Below are 18,417 nucleotides of genomic sequence, written 5' to 3' on the forward strand. Positions count from 1 at the left end.
GGTCAAGCAGGCTCACCTCCACTGATCAAAGCATGATGACCACGAAACAGAAAAGAATGACCTGATGAGATTATATTAAGATGGCACGTAAATGAGGACAAAGGTGGGGGAGGGTTCACATTTAAAAACAACCTTTCTTACTTTACAGAAATCAGTTCGGTAGCAAAATGCTACCTAGTTCCAGTTAAGGTATGTTTGGTGGGGGGTGTTAGCATTTGAAAGCTACAGGAATCAGCATAACGGTCATATGTTCAAGGTGGGGGTGCATTTGATAAATAACTTTCATACATTACAATTATAAGTGTACTGGTCACAAGCTAGCATCATGTTTTTCCATTTAAGATGCATGGAAAAGGTATTGCGTGATACATCTCCATGAGCGTCTGTCAGATAGGTAATCACCTGTACCAGCCAAGCCTTTTAGGAAGGCTGATTTGCAATTTTCCATATTAATCAGGTATAGGCACCATTGTCAAAAATACACTTTTCCTATATACCTGTATTCACAGAAAGTATGTAAAACTGCTTAGAACTGATAGATTTCTAACAGCATCTGAATCAAGGCAGAAGTAAAAGCATGGTATACAAGGGCCTAAAGAAGCAAGAAAGGACAATGGTGGTTTTGACTGTTTTTGGGCACAAAATGCTGTTCTTGCTCTTATTGCACTTACTGTCATGCAAGCAAAAGTCTAGTCTTCTAGTCTAACAGCTTCCAACACTGATCTGTTTTTTTATTTCTGAATAGATGCAACACAAATGTAAATACAAGCATGACTAACCCCTCTGACACAGACCTACTCATAATGACCAATTTCTAATATCTTTTTAAACCCATTTTTAAATTTTAGCTACATTCCAAAGAGTGTTAGCAAAGCTTGCAATGGCATGGTCAAAATTTTAAGTGCAAAAATGAGGCAAACAATTTTATTTCATACTGCAGAAGATTTTGTAGTACTACTCACGTATAGTGTCATGGCGTCATTTATAAATAGCTAACCACTGCTGCGACTTTCACTGTCTGTTGGGCAAATTCAGCAAACTGAAAGTTGCTTGTCCGCATACAATCCCAAACCATTTGTCTCTAAGCCAGCAGAAAAGGCTGTGCTGATATCCTTAAATTCCCTGGTAAATCACCTTGATACTTAACACAAAGGAAACTGACTAATTCAAACCAAATGAAAACAGAGACATTTATGAGAACTATAATTAAAGTTCTCTGGTGTAATCATAAAAAGACTTTTTTAAAATCTTAGCATTTCCCTCCCTAATACTAGGAACCAGCCTTTGAGAAGTACAGCTGAAATCTGTTTAAGCAGATACACAATGTTCAACTTACAAGGTTTATGGGCTTTATCCTGTGAAGTGAAAATATGTATGTGTAGGCACTGCACTAACAAGTCACAAGAATATGCTCTTTTTGGACTATATTAAGTGAAATAACCGGAGTCACATACACAATACTATTACTATCGGTGTGTCTGAAGCCATGGCATGGTCCATTTTAGTCATAAGGAATTCTGTAAAAACCACGATGCTCAAGAAAACATAGTAACTGATAGACAATGAATGCATTAATGAAAATTACTCAAATCTCAAATATAGCGTGTACTACACCCACGTATACTTGCAGACAGACATTTATATAGCATTTCCTTGTTTCATACAAACAAAGCAAGGAAACAGAAAGCATCAATTATGATGTTATATGAATTAGAACACTTAGCAGAGCAGTGGCAAGCAGCTTGGTGTTCAGTTTGTGGCTTTGCACACAACCACTGAAAAACTAACAATTACGTTCTGCCAAAAATAAATGCTTCCACTGCAAAATAACCCATGTGTTCTTGTTTAAAACTGGCAGTGTCAAGGTCATGAGCCAGGTGCAAATTTGCTGAAAATGATTTCTCATCAAAATGGTGATCCTTACATTTCGCAGAAACCCAGCTGTGTTCTCTTCTTCTTGGCAAAGTGCAAATTACTTATATGTGCAGGGTTTTCAGGTCTGCCACTTCGAGTTTTACTCACAAGGCAAATCAAATTCAATGAAAATTAATATATCAGGCCCACAACTAAATTATATGCATCTTTTTACAAAGTACAGAAAAGTATCAGATTTACACATCCATAGTTCTTGTTGTTGCCATTGAATAACCAGCAGTGAGTCCTCTGGAAATATCTGTAAAGCTGGCAGGTGCTGGTTGCAGGTTGGACAACCACAAGGGTAGACAGATAACACAAATACCTACTTAGTTACTCTTGTTGCAAACAAGCAAACTATGTTTCAAATAAATTTGCCTCTGATCCTGTAAGACAGGAACTTTGCAGCAACTAATTTTTGCCACGATACATTTTTGCAACGACAGCAGTTTGTACTCTGACTACCAACACAAAATTAAACCATGTGTGGGAAAACAGCACTTTACAATAGATCAGAAAGGATGGCTATTGTCCTGTGCAGTTGAGTTTCAGGCAAGAGTTACCTACGTAAAAAGGAAATTTTAAAAGTATCAGTGTTGCTTTGCTCAGGTAATAAACATGTTCTTCAAGCAGCTGGCTAAAATGTTGAACAATACACTTCCCTTATCCAACATTTCATTTCACTGACAAAAATAAAACTATTATTTGGAAGAATATTCAAATTTAGAAAAGCATGGAGCAGAAAGACAGTTGAACAGACAACTGGCACTGCATACCAAATGTAAAAGCAGTCGAAATGTCAAACAGGACCTGAGCTAGTTAGCAAGCATTCGGTGGGAGTGCTTTTGTCTGGTGTAAGTTAACACCAATCAGCAGAGCCAGGCCTGCATTCACAAAGAGACATGGACAATGAAAGCAAGTTTGAAAAGCAGGCTACACTTTCCAACACGCAAGCTAACTGAATTTTCTCAAGCATGACCAGACTAATGTAGCTACACTGTAACATACATTTATTCCTACCGTAAACTAGATTCAGCATCCTTAAATACCATTAACTTAACCGCAGCATATTAAATGCAGGAGCAAGCTTTTACTCATTCTCAGATATGCAGGCCACATCCATTCATATTAAACACAAACATCTAACCAAATATGTTATTTTGAAAAAATATCACAGGCCCTTATTTTAAAATACCAGTACTAGAGCATCTGCATAATTCAGCCATCATTTCAGGTTCACACACTTTCAGAACAATGCAGTATGAACTTCAACAAATGAACTTCTCAAACTCAGGACACCATTTTCAGGCCTATGACACAACACTGTACAGGAAGCACTTCGACTCATTGCTGAAAATTAAAATGCAGGTTTAACTTTCTAAAACATACTATAGCTAGCATACACACACACAATGAAAGATTATGATCAAAGCTGCAACAATTTCTACGTCTCCAGCAGATTGCTTTTCTGTTTGTGGCCATTTCCAAGTGACAAATCTTACTTGAGATGATAAATAACCATGGAAGCATACGACACAGATGAGAAGAGGAAGTGCTATTATTTACACAAGCTTTATGAATTGCAACTCTTCCTTTTCAAATGATTAATGACCTCTGTCAGTAGACAAACCACGAAATAAATGATTAACAAAGTTAAGATCATTCTGCTAACATGCATGCAAACTTGGCAATAAATGCCAACCACTTAAAAGCAAGTATGAGGTTTAGTTAAACAGAAAATGTAACCTATTCAACCCTGGTTTAACATCGCTTGAAAGTAAAGTTTTCAAATACTTTTTTTCAAGAATGCAATTCATATACATTCTCAAGATAACAGTAGTTGATATGGCTGAAAATTAGTAAGGGAACAATTAAGAACTTGATCATTTTTTTTCTTGTGGACTGACAGTTCCCCTAACTGACATGCACAACGATTTACACAAAAGGTCATACCCATACGCTTCCCATTCAACAAACTTAAAAGAACATTATGTGCAGGTGATGTGACAATGAAGTGACAGGACAGAATCGCTTTTGATACCAAAACCAGTAGTACGGTATTTGGCAATTATTTCCCTCCATATTGCATGCCTCACTCTGTATAGCTATAGTGTAGCAATAAGCAGAGTTTAAAAAATGCTCCAGATAAACAGAGGATAACAAGTGGCACTTGGCAACGAACATTCCTGCCCTCCTCTTTGATCTTAAAAGCACACTTTTATTCTTTTAGTCTTTATTCTGAAAGCAACAGGCCATTCAAATAATCACCAAACAGTACCGATGGCTGTCCAATTAGACAAGGGAGTGTCAATAAGGCAGCAGAAAGGAGCCAATTTTTTCCGATCCCTTAAAAACACAGACATAACTCTGAATGGTAGTGACACCCATCTCATCATCATCCAAAGACCACAAAAAACATCTCCGTTCACCTAGTTTACAAGGAGGTGGAAAACACAAATTGCCAATAAAATATTGGGCGGTATGAAATAAGAGTCACCGTGACAGATCTTGTTGCAAATTCCAGCCTTTGAAAAGTGTAGTTATGGCCTCAGCATTCAAAGTCAGGTGAATGAAGTCACACAGAGGTGTTAGGGATGTTAAAACTTCACAATCCTGCATGGTTGCCTTTCAATTTTTATTCGACAATAAGACATGCAGAATTTAGAATTGTTATGATCCGTAGACAAATTACTTTTCTCATGTTTCTATGTCCTAGTCTCAAATGCTACAATTTACAAATGAACAACATGACACATTTAACACCACAGTCAGACACACACCAAAGTACCGTATGTATGAAGTCTAAATGCCGAATTGTACCACAAAACAACAGAATGCAGGGTGCAAACATGCCTCAATACAGGCAACCTGTGGATAGGCCCTTTCTCGCAATGTGCCACAGGTTTTAAATGCTAGAGCATGTGTTTAATCTTGAATGCAAATTTATAGGTTGGGGAACAGAAAGGACCTCCCAAATCAGTAGAGCAGGTTATGGTGCAAACGAGAAAGCACGTGATCCAAATGATGACTGGAACGTTTTACAACACTGAAAGTTTAGGTGCGTCTCTAACGTTACCCGAGCCAGCTACCTAACGTTTGTCTACATACTAGGAAAATGTCAACTTTTTTATTAATTTATTAATGTAATAAAAGGAAATTTAGAACAAAAACATCCCAGTCAGTTCTGACTATACGCAAAAGTACCAGCTGTTCAAATATCTGTCACTGTAAAACTTTTCATGTTCAAATCACACCGCGAATCTGAGCATAGAACATACGTTCTGGTGAACAGAATACGAAGTGGCAGAAAAGACGATAGCAGTTCAAATTGTACCTACCTATTAGAGCCTGGAAGAGACTGCTTTGAAAAATGTTGATAACCCTCTCAATCGAGTGTCTCAGTTGTCGGTCCTCGGTTTGATTGAGTTTCATTCGATACTCCTCCAAGAGACGCAGTGCACGTTGAGCATCTGAAAGACAATAACCAAAATTAATGCGGATAGCTACACAGCTGGCAAGTTAACTACATAATTAACAAATAAGGCAATTAATAATTACCCTGCTAGCTTGTCTGTTGCATACTCTTTAAGCGCCTAATGTGTTATGATACGTACGGATTGATATTCTCAGCGACAGCCAGATAGATAAGCAAGAGGCTCGCCTGATAACCAGCAAGAAACATAGTTTCTAAAGCCTACACAGTGGCGATACTTCCTTCAAAGCACTCAAGCTGTAGTAACTAACGTTACCAAACTAGTCGCATCCTTAATGTCACCACTTGCCCTAGCCGGTTAATTAGACATTCGTTGCATGTTCTACCTAATTGAGATTGTAGCTAGCCAGCTACCTATACTGACCTAACGTTACCCTTGCTATACGCTGTCGTTGACTACATAAAATGTACAAAAGTGTTCCAGAGGAAAAACTCACCTTTTTTCCTTACTGGCATTGTTAAAATCCAGGTGTAATTGACAAGGAAGCCAACACAGTAATGTTAATTAGTCACAATGTTCAAAGCACGCTACACACACCCTTTTATTTTAAACGTCCTTAGCGCGGTAGTGCCAGTGCGGGAGTTTGTTCCGTTTTGCATGAAAGCCGAATATTATCCCCTCATGAAACTAGCCATCTATTTAACTACCTGTTATTTCCCTTTGCAGTGTTAGCTGGCAAGATCGCCACAATAGTCGTTACTTTAGTACCAAATGAACACAGATGCCGATCTGTACATTGGCGTCCAAGTCCCCGCTGCTTCACCAGCAAGCAAGCTAGCCAGACACACTTCATAAAACTGACAGTGGCGAACAGAATTCAGCAGACGCCACCAGACATGCTCTGGTGATATCTGTTCTTTGCTCGGTCTGGGACTTTGTTAAACTTTGATACCAATCTGAACCAAATCCGTACTCAACCAACCAGCAGCACGGTCGCGCGGTGCATAATTATGTCAGTGCAACAGTCAGGAAAACTGCCACTGGACTGGTGGAAGTAATAAAACAATCTGAAATAGCCAGTCCAGTTTCAGGCTGATACATGTAAAGTTCATTCCGTGCATTAGAGATGTCCTTCTTTCCTCCTACGGCTTGTTTTTCTTCCAAGTCCCCTTTCTTGGGAGTTTGATTATTTTTCCTGAAGTGAAACTTGTCTTGGTTTCCCCTCCTGTTTTTTCCCCTTCCTATATATATCCGAAATTCCAAACTTTCCTCCAAAATGGCGTCCTGGACCGAGAAACAATGTCACGTGATCGCGCTCCCTACCCTTGGCCGCCCAATCACTAGTGGGAGTAGGCACTGAGCTACCTTCGAGCAAGGGAGGAGAAAGGTGAGACTTGGAAGGTACTTTAAGGAGCGAAATAAGACAGGGGGGAATGCTACTAGTCTCGACTTCAGTGCGAATAGGTAATCTACTATGTCAATATTGAATTGACAAAATTGAAAGCATGCATTGCTATATTCAACGACTATAAAGCAGTACATGAAAGAAATGCATTCAAAGCAGCCCACTTAATACCAAAAAACATAGTAAAAATTTCATTCAAAATTCAACTTTCCAAAGAGAGATAACTGCATGAAAGGCAGTAATCAAACTAATCACTTAAGGTTTAATAATAGGAGGCATAAAGATGTCATATTTGTGCCAGAGTCAATGTAAACAATGCATTTTACAAAATGAAACCATGCAGTATAGACCATTATTAGGAAGATTGTTCAAAAAACTGGGTAGACAAAAGCCAGCCACTGAACCTAGTGATTGCTCCACTCTACACAGCTTGAAAAACGGCTTGTCCACATAACAAAGATACACTGTATTGTTGGATGTTCAAAATTCATTCACCAAGTTTACAGTAATAATAACAGAGGTGTGTAAGGGAAAGCTGTAGCCAGCTGGAAGGGGACCCTTAAAGAGGGCAGGAGTGCACAGCCAGGTCTAGTGACATGGGCACACAGCATCATTTCTCTGCTTCAAAAACACTTTGTTCCTTTAAGTGTTACGGCAGCAAACTTGCAAGCGATGATAGTTCCTTGTGCTGCTATTGTGCAGACACTTTACAATTGTATTAAATGATTATACTGATTATTTTTGGCTGTCATTGCCCTTGTGGGTTACCCCTCAGTGGCAGCCTCTTATTATATCAACTAATGAAGTTAGACGTTCCAAAGAAGTGAAAAAGAGACACCTTGGTTGCATGTACTGTACTGAACAATCAGCCCAAAAATCTCCACTGAAGGTCATTCGAGGTGACTTTGATCTGCTTTTTAAATAGATCCTGGGGGTCAAGAGTTCAGACAGCTCAGGAAAGACAAAAAAAGAATCTGTAACACTAAGTCAGACAAGCCTTGAAAGACAGTTTGCCCAGATTTTGTGATTTGTCTATGTATGTTCAGGTAACTGAGAGACTAGGAGGAAACCGGAACATTTTACTAACACAAAGAGGCAGTCTGAATAGGAATTGTGGCTTGGTGAAAGCTTGTGTCCATAAAGGATGTTGGTGTTTTAATTTAAGGTGCTCAGCATACTGCATACTCATCACCTTGAGATCTATAACTTTTAACAGAACAGCAATGAAACAATTCCCAGATGGCAGAATGACTAATTTATGATAAAAGCACTTGTAAGGGTATTGTTGATCTTTCATTACTACCTAGCTAACTGTAATGTCTTAGGTTACAGCTGCAGTTTCAGTTCATTTGTGGTGTGATCATTTGATAGATACTACAAAATCATGTGAGCAGTTTCTGCTTTGTCTGCAAGGATGAAGCCTAGGGTTGGGATGGCATTCTGCAGCTCCCCCTGGACTGCATGTTTACGAGGAGGGTAAACATATCGAGTTTGGACACCGACTCGGGGTCACTGAAGGACGAAAGTGGTTGACTCAGGTGATGGCCGTCTGTCTCTGCTTTCCCAGTGACAGTCACATTGGCATCTGGCAACGTATTCTTCACTTTCTTCCTTCATTCTTTACCATGGAGGTAGGAGAGAGTATAGCCATGGCATGACTGTGTGCAGTACTTCATGGCATTGTGCTGAAAGAATGAACCAAGTACTGTGTGATGATCTGCATTACAGATTTTGTTATTAATTTATTAATTCTTGTTTACATGTTCTGGCTTGTTTTGTAAATGAATCCTTGGGAAAATCCAAGAAGAAAATGATATTGTGCTTATTTTCTTGCAGTGGTATCTTACACCTTCGCTCCATTAAAGAAATACCTGTTTTGATGATACTGGAAGACTTCATGTTGATGATGGGTGAAACACAAGTCATGGCATTCTTTGGAGTGAAATTAGTGGGTCAATTGGTAAAGGGGTTCAAGGAAATTCTATTCTCAAAATTTAATTATAGGATTTTTTTTCTTTAAAGATTTTTTCATTTTCTAAACCAGAGACACTCCCCAGCCATGAGAAAAGATTTATGGAATTCATTTAATGCTTTTGTGTTCTTTAGGAGGGTAGTGACAAGTAGCATCTTTGCAAAGCCTCATCTGTATTCTGAGAAGGTGTTACTGACGTTACGGAGTCTCCTCTGAAATAACCCTCTTTCAATTCTCTGGTGTGAAGAATATTTATGTCTCCCTTCAAGTGCAATGTCATGTCATGCATTTTGCCCCCAGAGATAGTTTCGTTTTATTAATATCCTTGGGTAGAGACTGATTCTCATTTGAGACAACAATGTTATCTGCTACATTCCCAAACAAACTCAGTCTCATGTATTGTCATTGCATGCAACAAAAATAACCTCTCTACTCCAGGATCACTCTAACATTTGCAGCCGCACAGTTAAATCTATGGCCCAGATTAGAAAGCAGTTCTGGTAAAAGTGGATGTTATTTTAAGATCATCATGTTTTATGAATGCCATCTTGCTCTCTGAATGGCTAGGTTCCTGCTTCACCGCAAAAGCAACATGTAAGTCAGACCTCTGTGTTATTGAGACTCACATACCATTACAAGCACCACTTTCTACTGAGGCAAAGAAATCACTCAAGGAGAAAGCATCATTGTGTCCCTTTCTCTACGGTCCACACAGAAAGATCTGGGTCAAATTGCATGACATTTTTTTAAAAGTACAGCTCAGCACAAGCTGTTAAACAATTGCCTTTTCATATGCTGAATATATTTATCCATGATAGACCAAAGACTAAACCACAACCTTATAATTTAGAATTAGTCACTAGTTGATATGTTTTTAATTAACATTCATGCAGATATTCTATCTGGGTAATACATTAATATCATGAAATACTCTGATATGCTTGTAAACATTACATGGCAAGTGTTTTTACAGGACACTCTCACGAAGTTGGCCTCCTTTGTACATACTGTGGAATATCGGGTATGTATGTGAGATTATACAACTAATAACTAGTACAGTACATTCCATTTATAAGACTGATAGATGCAAGAATCAATCAGGAATTATTTAGTGTGCATTTAGTGTTAATGTGGTATTTAGTGTTTATTTAGCAGGCTAATTTGTCCCTCTTTTTTTGATCATTATGGTAATTCCCATACTGTTTGAAATATTCTACTTGTAAGAATGAAGCAATCTACTTGCAAGCATCCTTTTCAGCTTACCCCAGCATCAAACCATACTCAGTTAAGTGCAATGGTGTGCAATGAGTGAAAAAATAAAAATGAGTTTAAAATACTTTATAAATGTGAATAGAAGTAATTTAGTAAGGGCATTGACGTAAATGTAAATTGACAGTACCCCTACATTGTAGCTCATAAAACACCAGCACAATGACACTGAAATAAATTGTGTTATAGTATTATTTTTATTTTACTTAATAATATTTACATTTAAATATGCTCTGCTCCATGTTTGAAGAATTTTGCTAAGGGTACAAATTAAATAAGAGAAAAATGATGTTTAAAACATAAATGTCCATTTTGTGCATTAACTTGTCATTACGTTTTTAGAATCAACCACATAAGAATCGAATCATCCCTGACAGATGTACAATAAAAGATTCTCATTTTTTGCTTATTGTGAGCCATTGCATTTGAGTATTCTTATAGACAGAGCACACTGTTTCAATAACATTACTGTTGTGAAATCTAAGAAGTTATAGGTATCTACTTCCTGCTAAAGGATTTCTTAATGGGATATGACATCACATTATTGAATACATCATGTATATTTACAAGTGGTTGTGATGGTTCCTCAGCACACAGCCTGTAATTTAAAAAAAAACTGAGGCCCCTTTGCCAGAACAGTGACACAGGAAACATAGATGCATTTTGCACCAATTATTGAAAGAGATTCCCTTAATTAATCTTGGCAGAACCCTGAGCTTTTACAGAGTCAGTTTTCAGTACACTGGTGTGTCAGCAAAATGATGTGCCAAATGACTATAATTGTGGTCAGTATCCCAACATTGCTTGTTTATGTTATCCAAAATGATTTACAATGCTTAGAGAAGTATAATACATAATCCATAGAACATATAAAAAAGTACCCCAGGCTGAGAGATGAGATGCCACACTAACAGCCTGACAGAATGAGAATACACATGTGTATATTTAGCTTGATTTGCATTTTGGCCTCATTACAGCAGTCAAATACAACTTCCTATAACTACAGCTTGCTTATCGTGAGGGAGATGTGTGGCACTATATTTCACTTCTTACCTTCAGATCAAAATTAATACAACAGGCTGAAATGTTGTAGAGGTGCTGTTTCAGTAAATGCATGATCTTGGAATAGCCTTACAGTTTATACAAATCAAACTGTATGCCTACACAGGTCCTAAAGTCCTACACCATATGAATGAGAGAGCATGTGGGAGTATTTTGTGTGTGATACCAGTGGAATAAACAACTAATTACCCAAGGGGATGGAGTCAGTCCCTATCATTGTGTTCTTGGGGAGTCATGCACCCTGCAGTGGGAAACCACTGGCATTCATGAGATTAAGAATTGACCTTAAGTCCTGAGAGAAACTGAAGCTTTGGCCATTGAAGTTCCTCTGTGTTTGATGGTGATCTGTGAATTATCTAATTGAAAGGAGCTCATATTTTCAGATGTGCAATGTGTCTTGACAAATAATAAACTGCTAAATCCCATAAATTATTGTGGTGATGCCAACCAGCGACAGTGGTGAAGAAATCCCCCCTACATAGATACCTACAACTCTAATACAAACAAAGGGTAGAATACTGTTAATATTTATTATCTAGTTTCAGGTTAGCACAAGTTAACTTGTGGTAAGGTTTTTAGGGTGTTGTTCACATACTCACTGGTCTGGGAGTGTTGTTAGCCTGGTCTGATGCTGTCACTCATTTAACTTGAGTGGATACACTTCTGTTCTCTTGTGGTAGAAGTCGCTCTGGATAAGAGTGTCTGCTAAATGAATGTAACATAATGTAATGACTTTGTGCAAACCTGATGCCTTATTTCAAATATGTACATTGACAGATAACAGTCCCTCAAACTCTCAGTCATTACAAATATGCCTTTTGTTTGCAAAATTACAGCAAAGGTATACAGACTCCTTTTGTTTAAATTTATGTATGGTTCTTCTGGGACCTTAAGAGCGTAATCTTGTTGTTTGCTCTCTGGACGTGTATTGATGGGGTTTCTCTGTGGTTGCAATGATGCTGTTCTCAAGCAGGGATGACCCTGCTCAGTATGTGAATGGACATCATGGTAGTGAGTGGCCTGACAGGCTGTTGCTATTTTGGGTGTCTCCACTATTGACCGCTGGTGGCTTGAGACGTGGCCCAAGTTCCTGCCTATAGTTATACAGCTTTCCTCCTAATCTAGTAAAGCCCATCACAGCTGATGAAACGGCTGTATAGGCCAGGGCTTACGGTATTCTGAATGGCCAGATGGCACCCACCAAATCCTGCCTTACATCATATTATAAGTATATTATTGCAATCCCCCAGGAGTATTAATACACAGGCAGGCCAACCTGCTTTCATCTCCTTCATAAGTTTGAGTGAATCTTGGCTAGGCCTTGTTCTCATTGACAGGATCCCATCTCAGTCCATAATACCTGCACACAGAAACCCATAATTCCAGGCTTCAGGTGTATGTCTAGTTTATCCCTAGGTTACATGCTTTTGCCAATGGAAGAAGTCTTCTGATATTTTACTGCGATCTGCTGAGCTTAATAGCTTTATGGTGGCTTTTACCTGGACAAGAGCAGTCACCCACAAGTGAAAAGTAGAATTCTAATGTAAATAGGAAATCAACACAACAATATGAATCAGGTTGCTGTATCAGGTTTGCACAAGGAAAATGTCAGCATGTTATCTACAGGTATAATTAAGTATAGGATCAACAGAGGCAAAAGTTATGCTTCTCTGGATGAGAGTATAGTCATGTGTGGTTGAGAATGGATGGTTTTGTTTGTGCTAGTACACTAATAATTCAGGACAAAGATTTCCTTCAACCATGAATTATCTTTGACTGGGCACTTTTTTTCCACAGTGTCACGATGAGTCTTGGCATGACATCAGAAGAGCAGTGTTGAGCTGGAACAAAAGTGTGGTGACTCAGGGTGGCCCTACTGGATGTTTTGTTGTTTGCTGGCTGTTGTGCCCTCTAAAGGGGTGCTTTGTCAACTGAGCTTGTCTTGTGAAAAGAAAGATGCCAGTCACTGGTTACTACTGTGCATTGCTGCAGTCTGGGCGGGGCGCCGCATATCCTGCACTGAGAACAGCAGAGTCTTTCACATGTCAACTGACAAACAAAGCAGGAATTCACAAAGACAATCAGGCAGCAATCAGGGCATAGACATATAATACCACAGTTTATACAGGGTATAGGAACCATACCTTATCAGGAAAAGACAAACTACAGTTATGGGAAAGACTGCAGTGCTGGAGTACAGAGCCAACAAGGAATCTTATGAAGTGTTTTATGATGGTGATTAAAAAATCGTGTTATACTTTAATTTGCCAGTTCCAGTCATGTTTGCCCAGCAAGTTTGACAACAATGTTTCCTGTACTCCCCAAGCCACCTGCTAGCCTGAGCGAGTCTGTTCTCGTCCAAGACTGGGTGCAGTCTTAACAGTTTCCAATTCTCTCCTCAGAGCAGTGTAGTGTCATGTTTCCAACAGAATTTGCAGGCACCCACACCCATGAGTGGTGATACCCACCCCACACCAGTCAATCTGGAATGCTCAAGGTCTCAGACTTTTCTGTTCCTTGTGACACAGAGAGAAGATGATCTTTGAACTGATGCATACTGTGCATGGCTTTGTCATGAGGACTGTTAGTGGCATTTCTTCCCCCCACGGCCTGCATTCCAGCCTAACCCATGCACAACATCTCTGCTATATGCACTTCAATACACTGATTTTATTTAGTTACTGCCCCCTTGTCGTAGAAGAAAACAAACCTCTCCTTAACTGCATTTTGCTTTTCTGTTTGGAGAAGCTATTTTTGGTTAAGAAATCCATTATGGAAATTTCAAACACTCCGTCACCATAAACAGCATTAGATATAGGCATTGTTTTAGTCTGGGTTCAATTTGTCTTCTCCTTTGATGTGGTTCACAAGGGAGATGTTGAAGTGGATTCTCTTGCTGGGCCTCGTTGAGAAGAACAAAAAAGATCTGGGAGGACCACAGCATTAGAGGAACTAAGAGGCATGAGAACATAAAAGCACACACCTTACACTGTACTGTGTCTCAGATGATAGGTGGCTGCAAGATACACGATGAGATGAGTTTATCTTCAATTCTGTTAAAAAAAAGAAATAGAACAAACAAATTTGTTTCATGTCCTGGGTTTGACATGTACTCTGAATCAATGGCTGGTTTTTGTCTAATACAGTGTTTTTCAACCCTCTCCTGGAGGACCCCCTGCCCTGCATGTTTTAGATCTCTCCCTGCTCCAACACAGCTGATTCAAATGATCAACTCGTTATGAACTCCTGAAGCTGCTTAATAACAAACTGATCATTTGAATCAGCTGTGTTGGAGCAGGGAGAGATCTAAAACATGCAGGGCAGGGGGTCCTCCAGGAGATGGTTGAGAAACACTGGTCTAATAGACTGATCAGCCTGATTTAAAGGCAAAAAATGATCTGAAATATATGCCCTAACTATGAGATGGTGGGTAGAGTTCACATTTAACAGTGCAAATTGTAAGACTTTTGAAAAAAAAGGGTGTCTTTTTAAATTAACCTCTCCTACAAATAATTAGACACTTAAGAGAAAAGATTCATGTAGCACAAGTCTTTCATAATTATAACATTCCCTCTGGCTGTTTTTGATATGTGAACTGTTTTTACATTTACATTAAATTATTGTGCAAAATTTTGTGATGTCAAGCCACTGTTCCATGCTTAATGGCAAATGCACCTACTTATCTAATAACTACAAGAGAGTACCCTGCATGAACAAATCATACATCAGATGCCAAGGTAGAGATATCCATACGTCAGTAGTGGGCTATGCTGTTCCACATAAAGACCATGGCAGGAGGGGATAGGATGAGGCTTACCTCCTGGCGATGGTATAACACATGGACAGGGTTAACATGAAGGACTGAGCTCTGTGATATCAAATGGGATTCCAGTCTTTAAGCTTTAATAAAGGCAAGCTACAGCAGGAGTCTCCGTTTGCTTCCGAATGCCAGCTCACTGAAAGAGGACAAATACTAGAAAGCAATGCATCTGGCTAGCTATGAACTATTGGCCAACTACACAGCATATGCACACACTCTCCTGTGCTGTAGAAAAATCTGGGGGTAGCCATGTCTTTGCTCTTGTGAGGACACACATCCACTCTTTCTCTTGCTAGGAGATTAAGTAAATCTAATCTACAGTGTCTGCATACCCCTTTAGGATCCGCAATGCCATGAAGCACACAAATACTATGAAACAGAAAGCATTTCTCTTATTAACACGTGCTTTTTGCATCTGCCCTCTCCTAATGCTTTATGAAAAATGTTTCATTCTTATGTTCCAAGTTGGTATCTTCCAGAATGACCTTCTTAGATAATGGGTTTATGAAATATTTGTCTGACGATCTATCTCCTTTAATCTATCTCCTTTTTTAACGCTTTGCTAATGCAACTGGATTTACACTTGAAATGTAAGATGGGTGCTGTTTATTTCTCTATCACAAACATCATGTGATTAAGCATAAATGAAATAATTATAGCCTAGTAATATGCTTATGAGTGGTTACCCAATACACAGTAGATAAGATAAGGACGTTAAGGTATTTCTGAATGGCTCTGAACCTTTTGCTTAATATTTAAGCCAACATTTTGTGTGATCTCAAACATGACTTCCTTGTGATTCAGTAGTGCAAGAGTTACAACTAGTTACAATATCCTTTTTTGATGAAAGATAAATATGTCACTAGTCAATTACAGTGACAAAAATTCTGATCTTATCAGTTTTCAGGCTGAAATTCTGTATTTCACTAGGACTGACTACTTACATGACTAGGATATTTCTATGAATTTATGAATATTTATCTCCTTGTACTGTTAATACATTCCTTACATTATATTTTATTATATTTATATTTTATACCTATGCATGTGTTAGCCACAGTGCAGGCTGTCAACATCCACCACGTGTCCTTGCGTCACCCCTTCAGAAACACATGTTGCCTCTGCTGTGACCGAGCAGCTGAGCATGGCAGCCTCCAAAGCGCACATAGCGTGAGGCACAGGAGCCAGAACCTTTTCAAGGGGCGTGGCAGAGACCTTGAGCCACCCCACCTGAGAGTGCCATCTGTAGCACTGACAACACACTAAACAAATGTGTTCTCATTTCATCATGGCACTCGGGATGTGTAAAAATCCACTCTGAAGCTGAGGCAGGAACCAGTGCAGAATGGTGCATGATGGCATACTCAGTGTCACTGTGCACAGCGGGCCTGTCTCCATATCTGCCCTCCCTCTGAGGAATTTGAAGGGGGGGGGGGGGGGGCAGCTTGACTGTTGCTGCAGGGATCACTCCACTCTTAAAGTGTTCCCTGTCAGCTGCTTACAGGATAACAAGGGCCTGGAGGCTTCTCTGTCCAAGGTCACGCTAAAGTCTTTACACATCCTGTCCACGGCCGGGATCACCTGAGAATGGCTTACCAGCATCGAGGGCGGACAGAGATAAACAGGGATGGAGCTGAACTCCAAGCCCACACACCACTCTCAAGGCTTAAGGAGTTCTGCTTCAGAAGAGTCCTGTTAACACATCAGTGAACTGTCACTTACTCCAGCCAATCGTTTGTCATGAAGCAGTAACAAAATATAAGAAATCAGAACTTGACATTTGCCATTGACAACACTTACCTTCAGGCTTGTATAAGTGAGAAAAAGAGCAAATGTATGCACGGGTATATTGCTGCCGGACCTCTAGGTAACAACTAGAGGTATTCTGTCTTTCATGCTGACCTCTGACATGGATGACTCTACAGGGAAAGCTGATAGAATAGTCTCTGTACTTCCTTTTGGAATAGCCAAACATCTGAAGCCCTCAGCATCATTCTGTGTGAGGCCTGCTTGGTACAAAGGAGGTGCTGGAAAATCTACCGGCCCAATGAATGGCTGTATCTGCCAAATTCATTACAGCTGGTGCAGGCCTTATAAAGCTTTAAAGCGACATTAATGTTTCATTGTTTCACAAAGCATCATGGTTTCAGACAGGAAGACCGTGCTGTGTTATAGGCTGTTGTATGTTCACAGAAATGGTTTGTAATACTGCAATAAATAATGTTCAGTTAAGTTATTCCTTTGTAATGGCAAACAGCTCAGAGCTCGCTCTGAGCAGAACAATATTACGAAAACACACCCCAGAGTTCAGCAGCAATATGTGTAAACTTTCTCTGCTGCGCCAGAATGAGCATTGCTGTCTAAGCCAAGCTGACATTCCAGCTCTGTCGAATAAATGGGCCATTTATTCCAATAGTATGTGGGCTTGTGGGTAGACGTTAGGCCACTTTACCAGCCCCCGTTCAACAGTGAGCAAGCTGTTCACTGAACATCATGGAACATTTCTGACATAATTTACCATTGTGAGCGTAAACTGATCTAGTCTCTGATTATCATAGAGCAAGCTTTGTTTATTTGATTGTCCACGGATTTAAATTAATCCTATGCAAGCTCCCTGCCAAGCACAGATAATCTTACAAAATAAATTCAATTAGGCATGGAGACCAGGGGATTATTTTTCATTGTAATGATCAAAACAATACTGCAAACACAAATAAAATTGTAAAATGGGAGGATTAGTGTTAACACCAGTAGTTTACCAAAATGAATTTTCCTAAATTCGTGAGTAGGTCAGTCAAAAGTTAACCATCATCTTTTCACAGTAATTCAAATATTAACTGTTATAAAGTTCCAATTATCAAGGTCTCAGTCAACATTTTAATTTCCAGCATTTTACTGAGTAACCTCTAATTCCATACAAGTTCAATAGAATCAACTCACCACATCACCAGGTAGTCAACCAGACTTCTAGATGATGGAAAGATTTTCCAAAGTGAGATTTTTCAAACTGGAAATATGGTTTGATTGTCCGTTTCCAGATCACAAATGGAAAAAAATCATCTTACACTTTAATGCACCAAATTAAGCAACAAACTCAACATTTTCACAGTCCCTATTGGGGCATTTCCCTCAATGCCCTTTTCTTAGAGAAATTGGCAATTGAGACTCCATGAAAACGAAGTAAACATATAAAAAAGGTATGTAAGAGAAGAGATGTGTTTATGCAAAAAAACTAAACAGTACATATTCTTGCAGAGGGTCAGCCCATCTGACAATCCTAGGATATGTGTTAATTTTACATTTCATATGCTAAATGCGTCAATGGTGAAAATGCTCTGATGATTGGTACGTGGTCTCCCCGTGCTGCCACAACAACCCATCCTACAACCTCCCCCCTCCCTTTTTTAATCTCGTCACTGTCAGCCCCATGAAATTACACATGCGGATTATTGTTGTAAATCTGTGCAAGAACAAGAGACAGAGATTGGTGTGAGGAAGGAGCCAAGGAGCTACAGACCACACAGCTAAGGTCTATTGGGCC

At 39.3% G+C, this 18,417-nt stretch overlaps 1 protein-coding gene across 11 annotated transcripts in view; it reads right to left on the reverse strand.

Moving 5' to 3' along the window:
* dlg1 (discs, large homolog 1 (Drosophila)) overlaps window positions 1-6,593 on the reverse strand; it is a 170,112-nt gene extending 163,519 nt beyond the window's left edge. For 7 of the 11 annotated variants that reach the window (XM_036517259.1, XM_036517252.1, XM_036517327.1 and 4 more), the window contains exons 1-2: window positions 5,845-6,592; window positions 5,253-5,384 (exon numbers count right to left, since the gene is read on the reverse strand). In XM_036517259.1, coding sequence (XP_036373152.1) covers window positions 5,253-5,384; window positions 5,845-5,863 — 151 coding nt within the window. In that variant the 5' untranslated portion in view covers window positions 5,864-6,592. Of the gene's footprint in view, window positions 1-5,252; window positions 5,385-5,844 lie in introns of all 11 variants that reach the window. The other 4 variants (XM_036517316.1, XM_036517307.1, XM_036517197.1 and 1 more) reach the window with 1 other exon arrangement.
* Window positions 6,594-18,417: the final 11,824 nt, after the last annotated feature.

This window comes from Megalops cyprinoides, chromosome 2, assembly GCF_013368585.1.
Source record: "Megalops cyprinoides isolate fMegCyp1 chromosome 2, fMegCyp1.pri, whole genome shotgun sequence".
In the NCBI taxonomy this organism is placed as follows: domain Eukaryota; kingdom Metazoa; phylum Chordata; class Actinopteri; order Elopiformes; family Megalopidae; genus Megalops; species Megalops cyprinoides.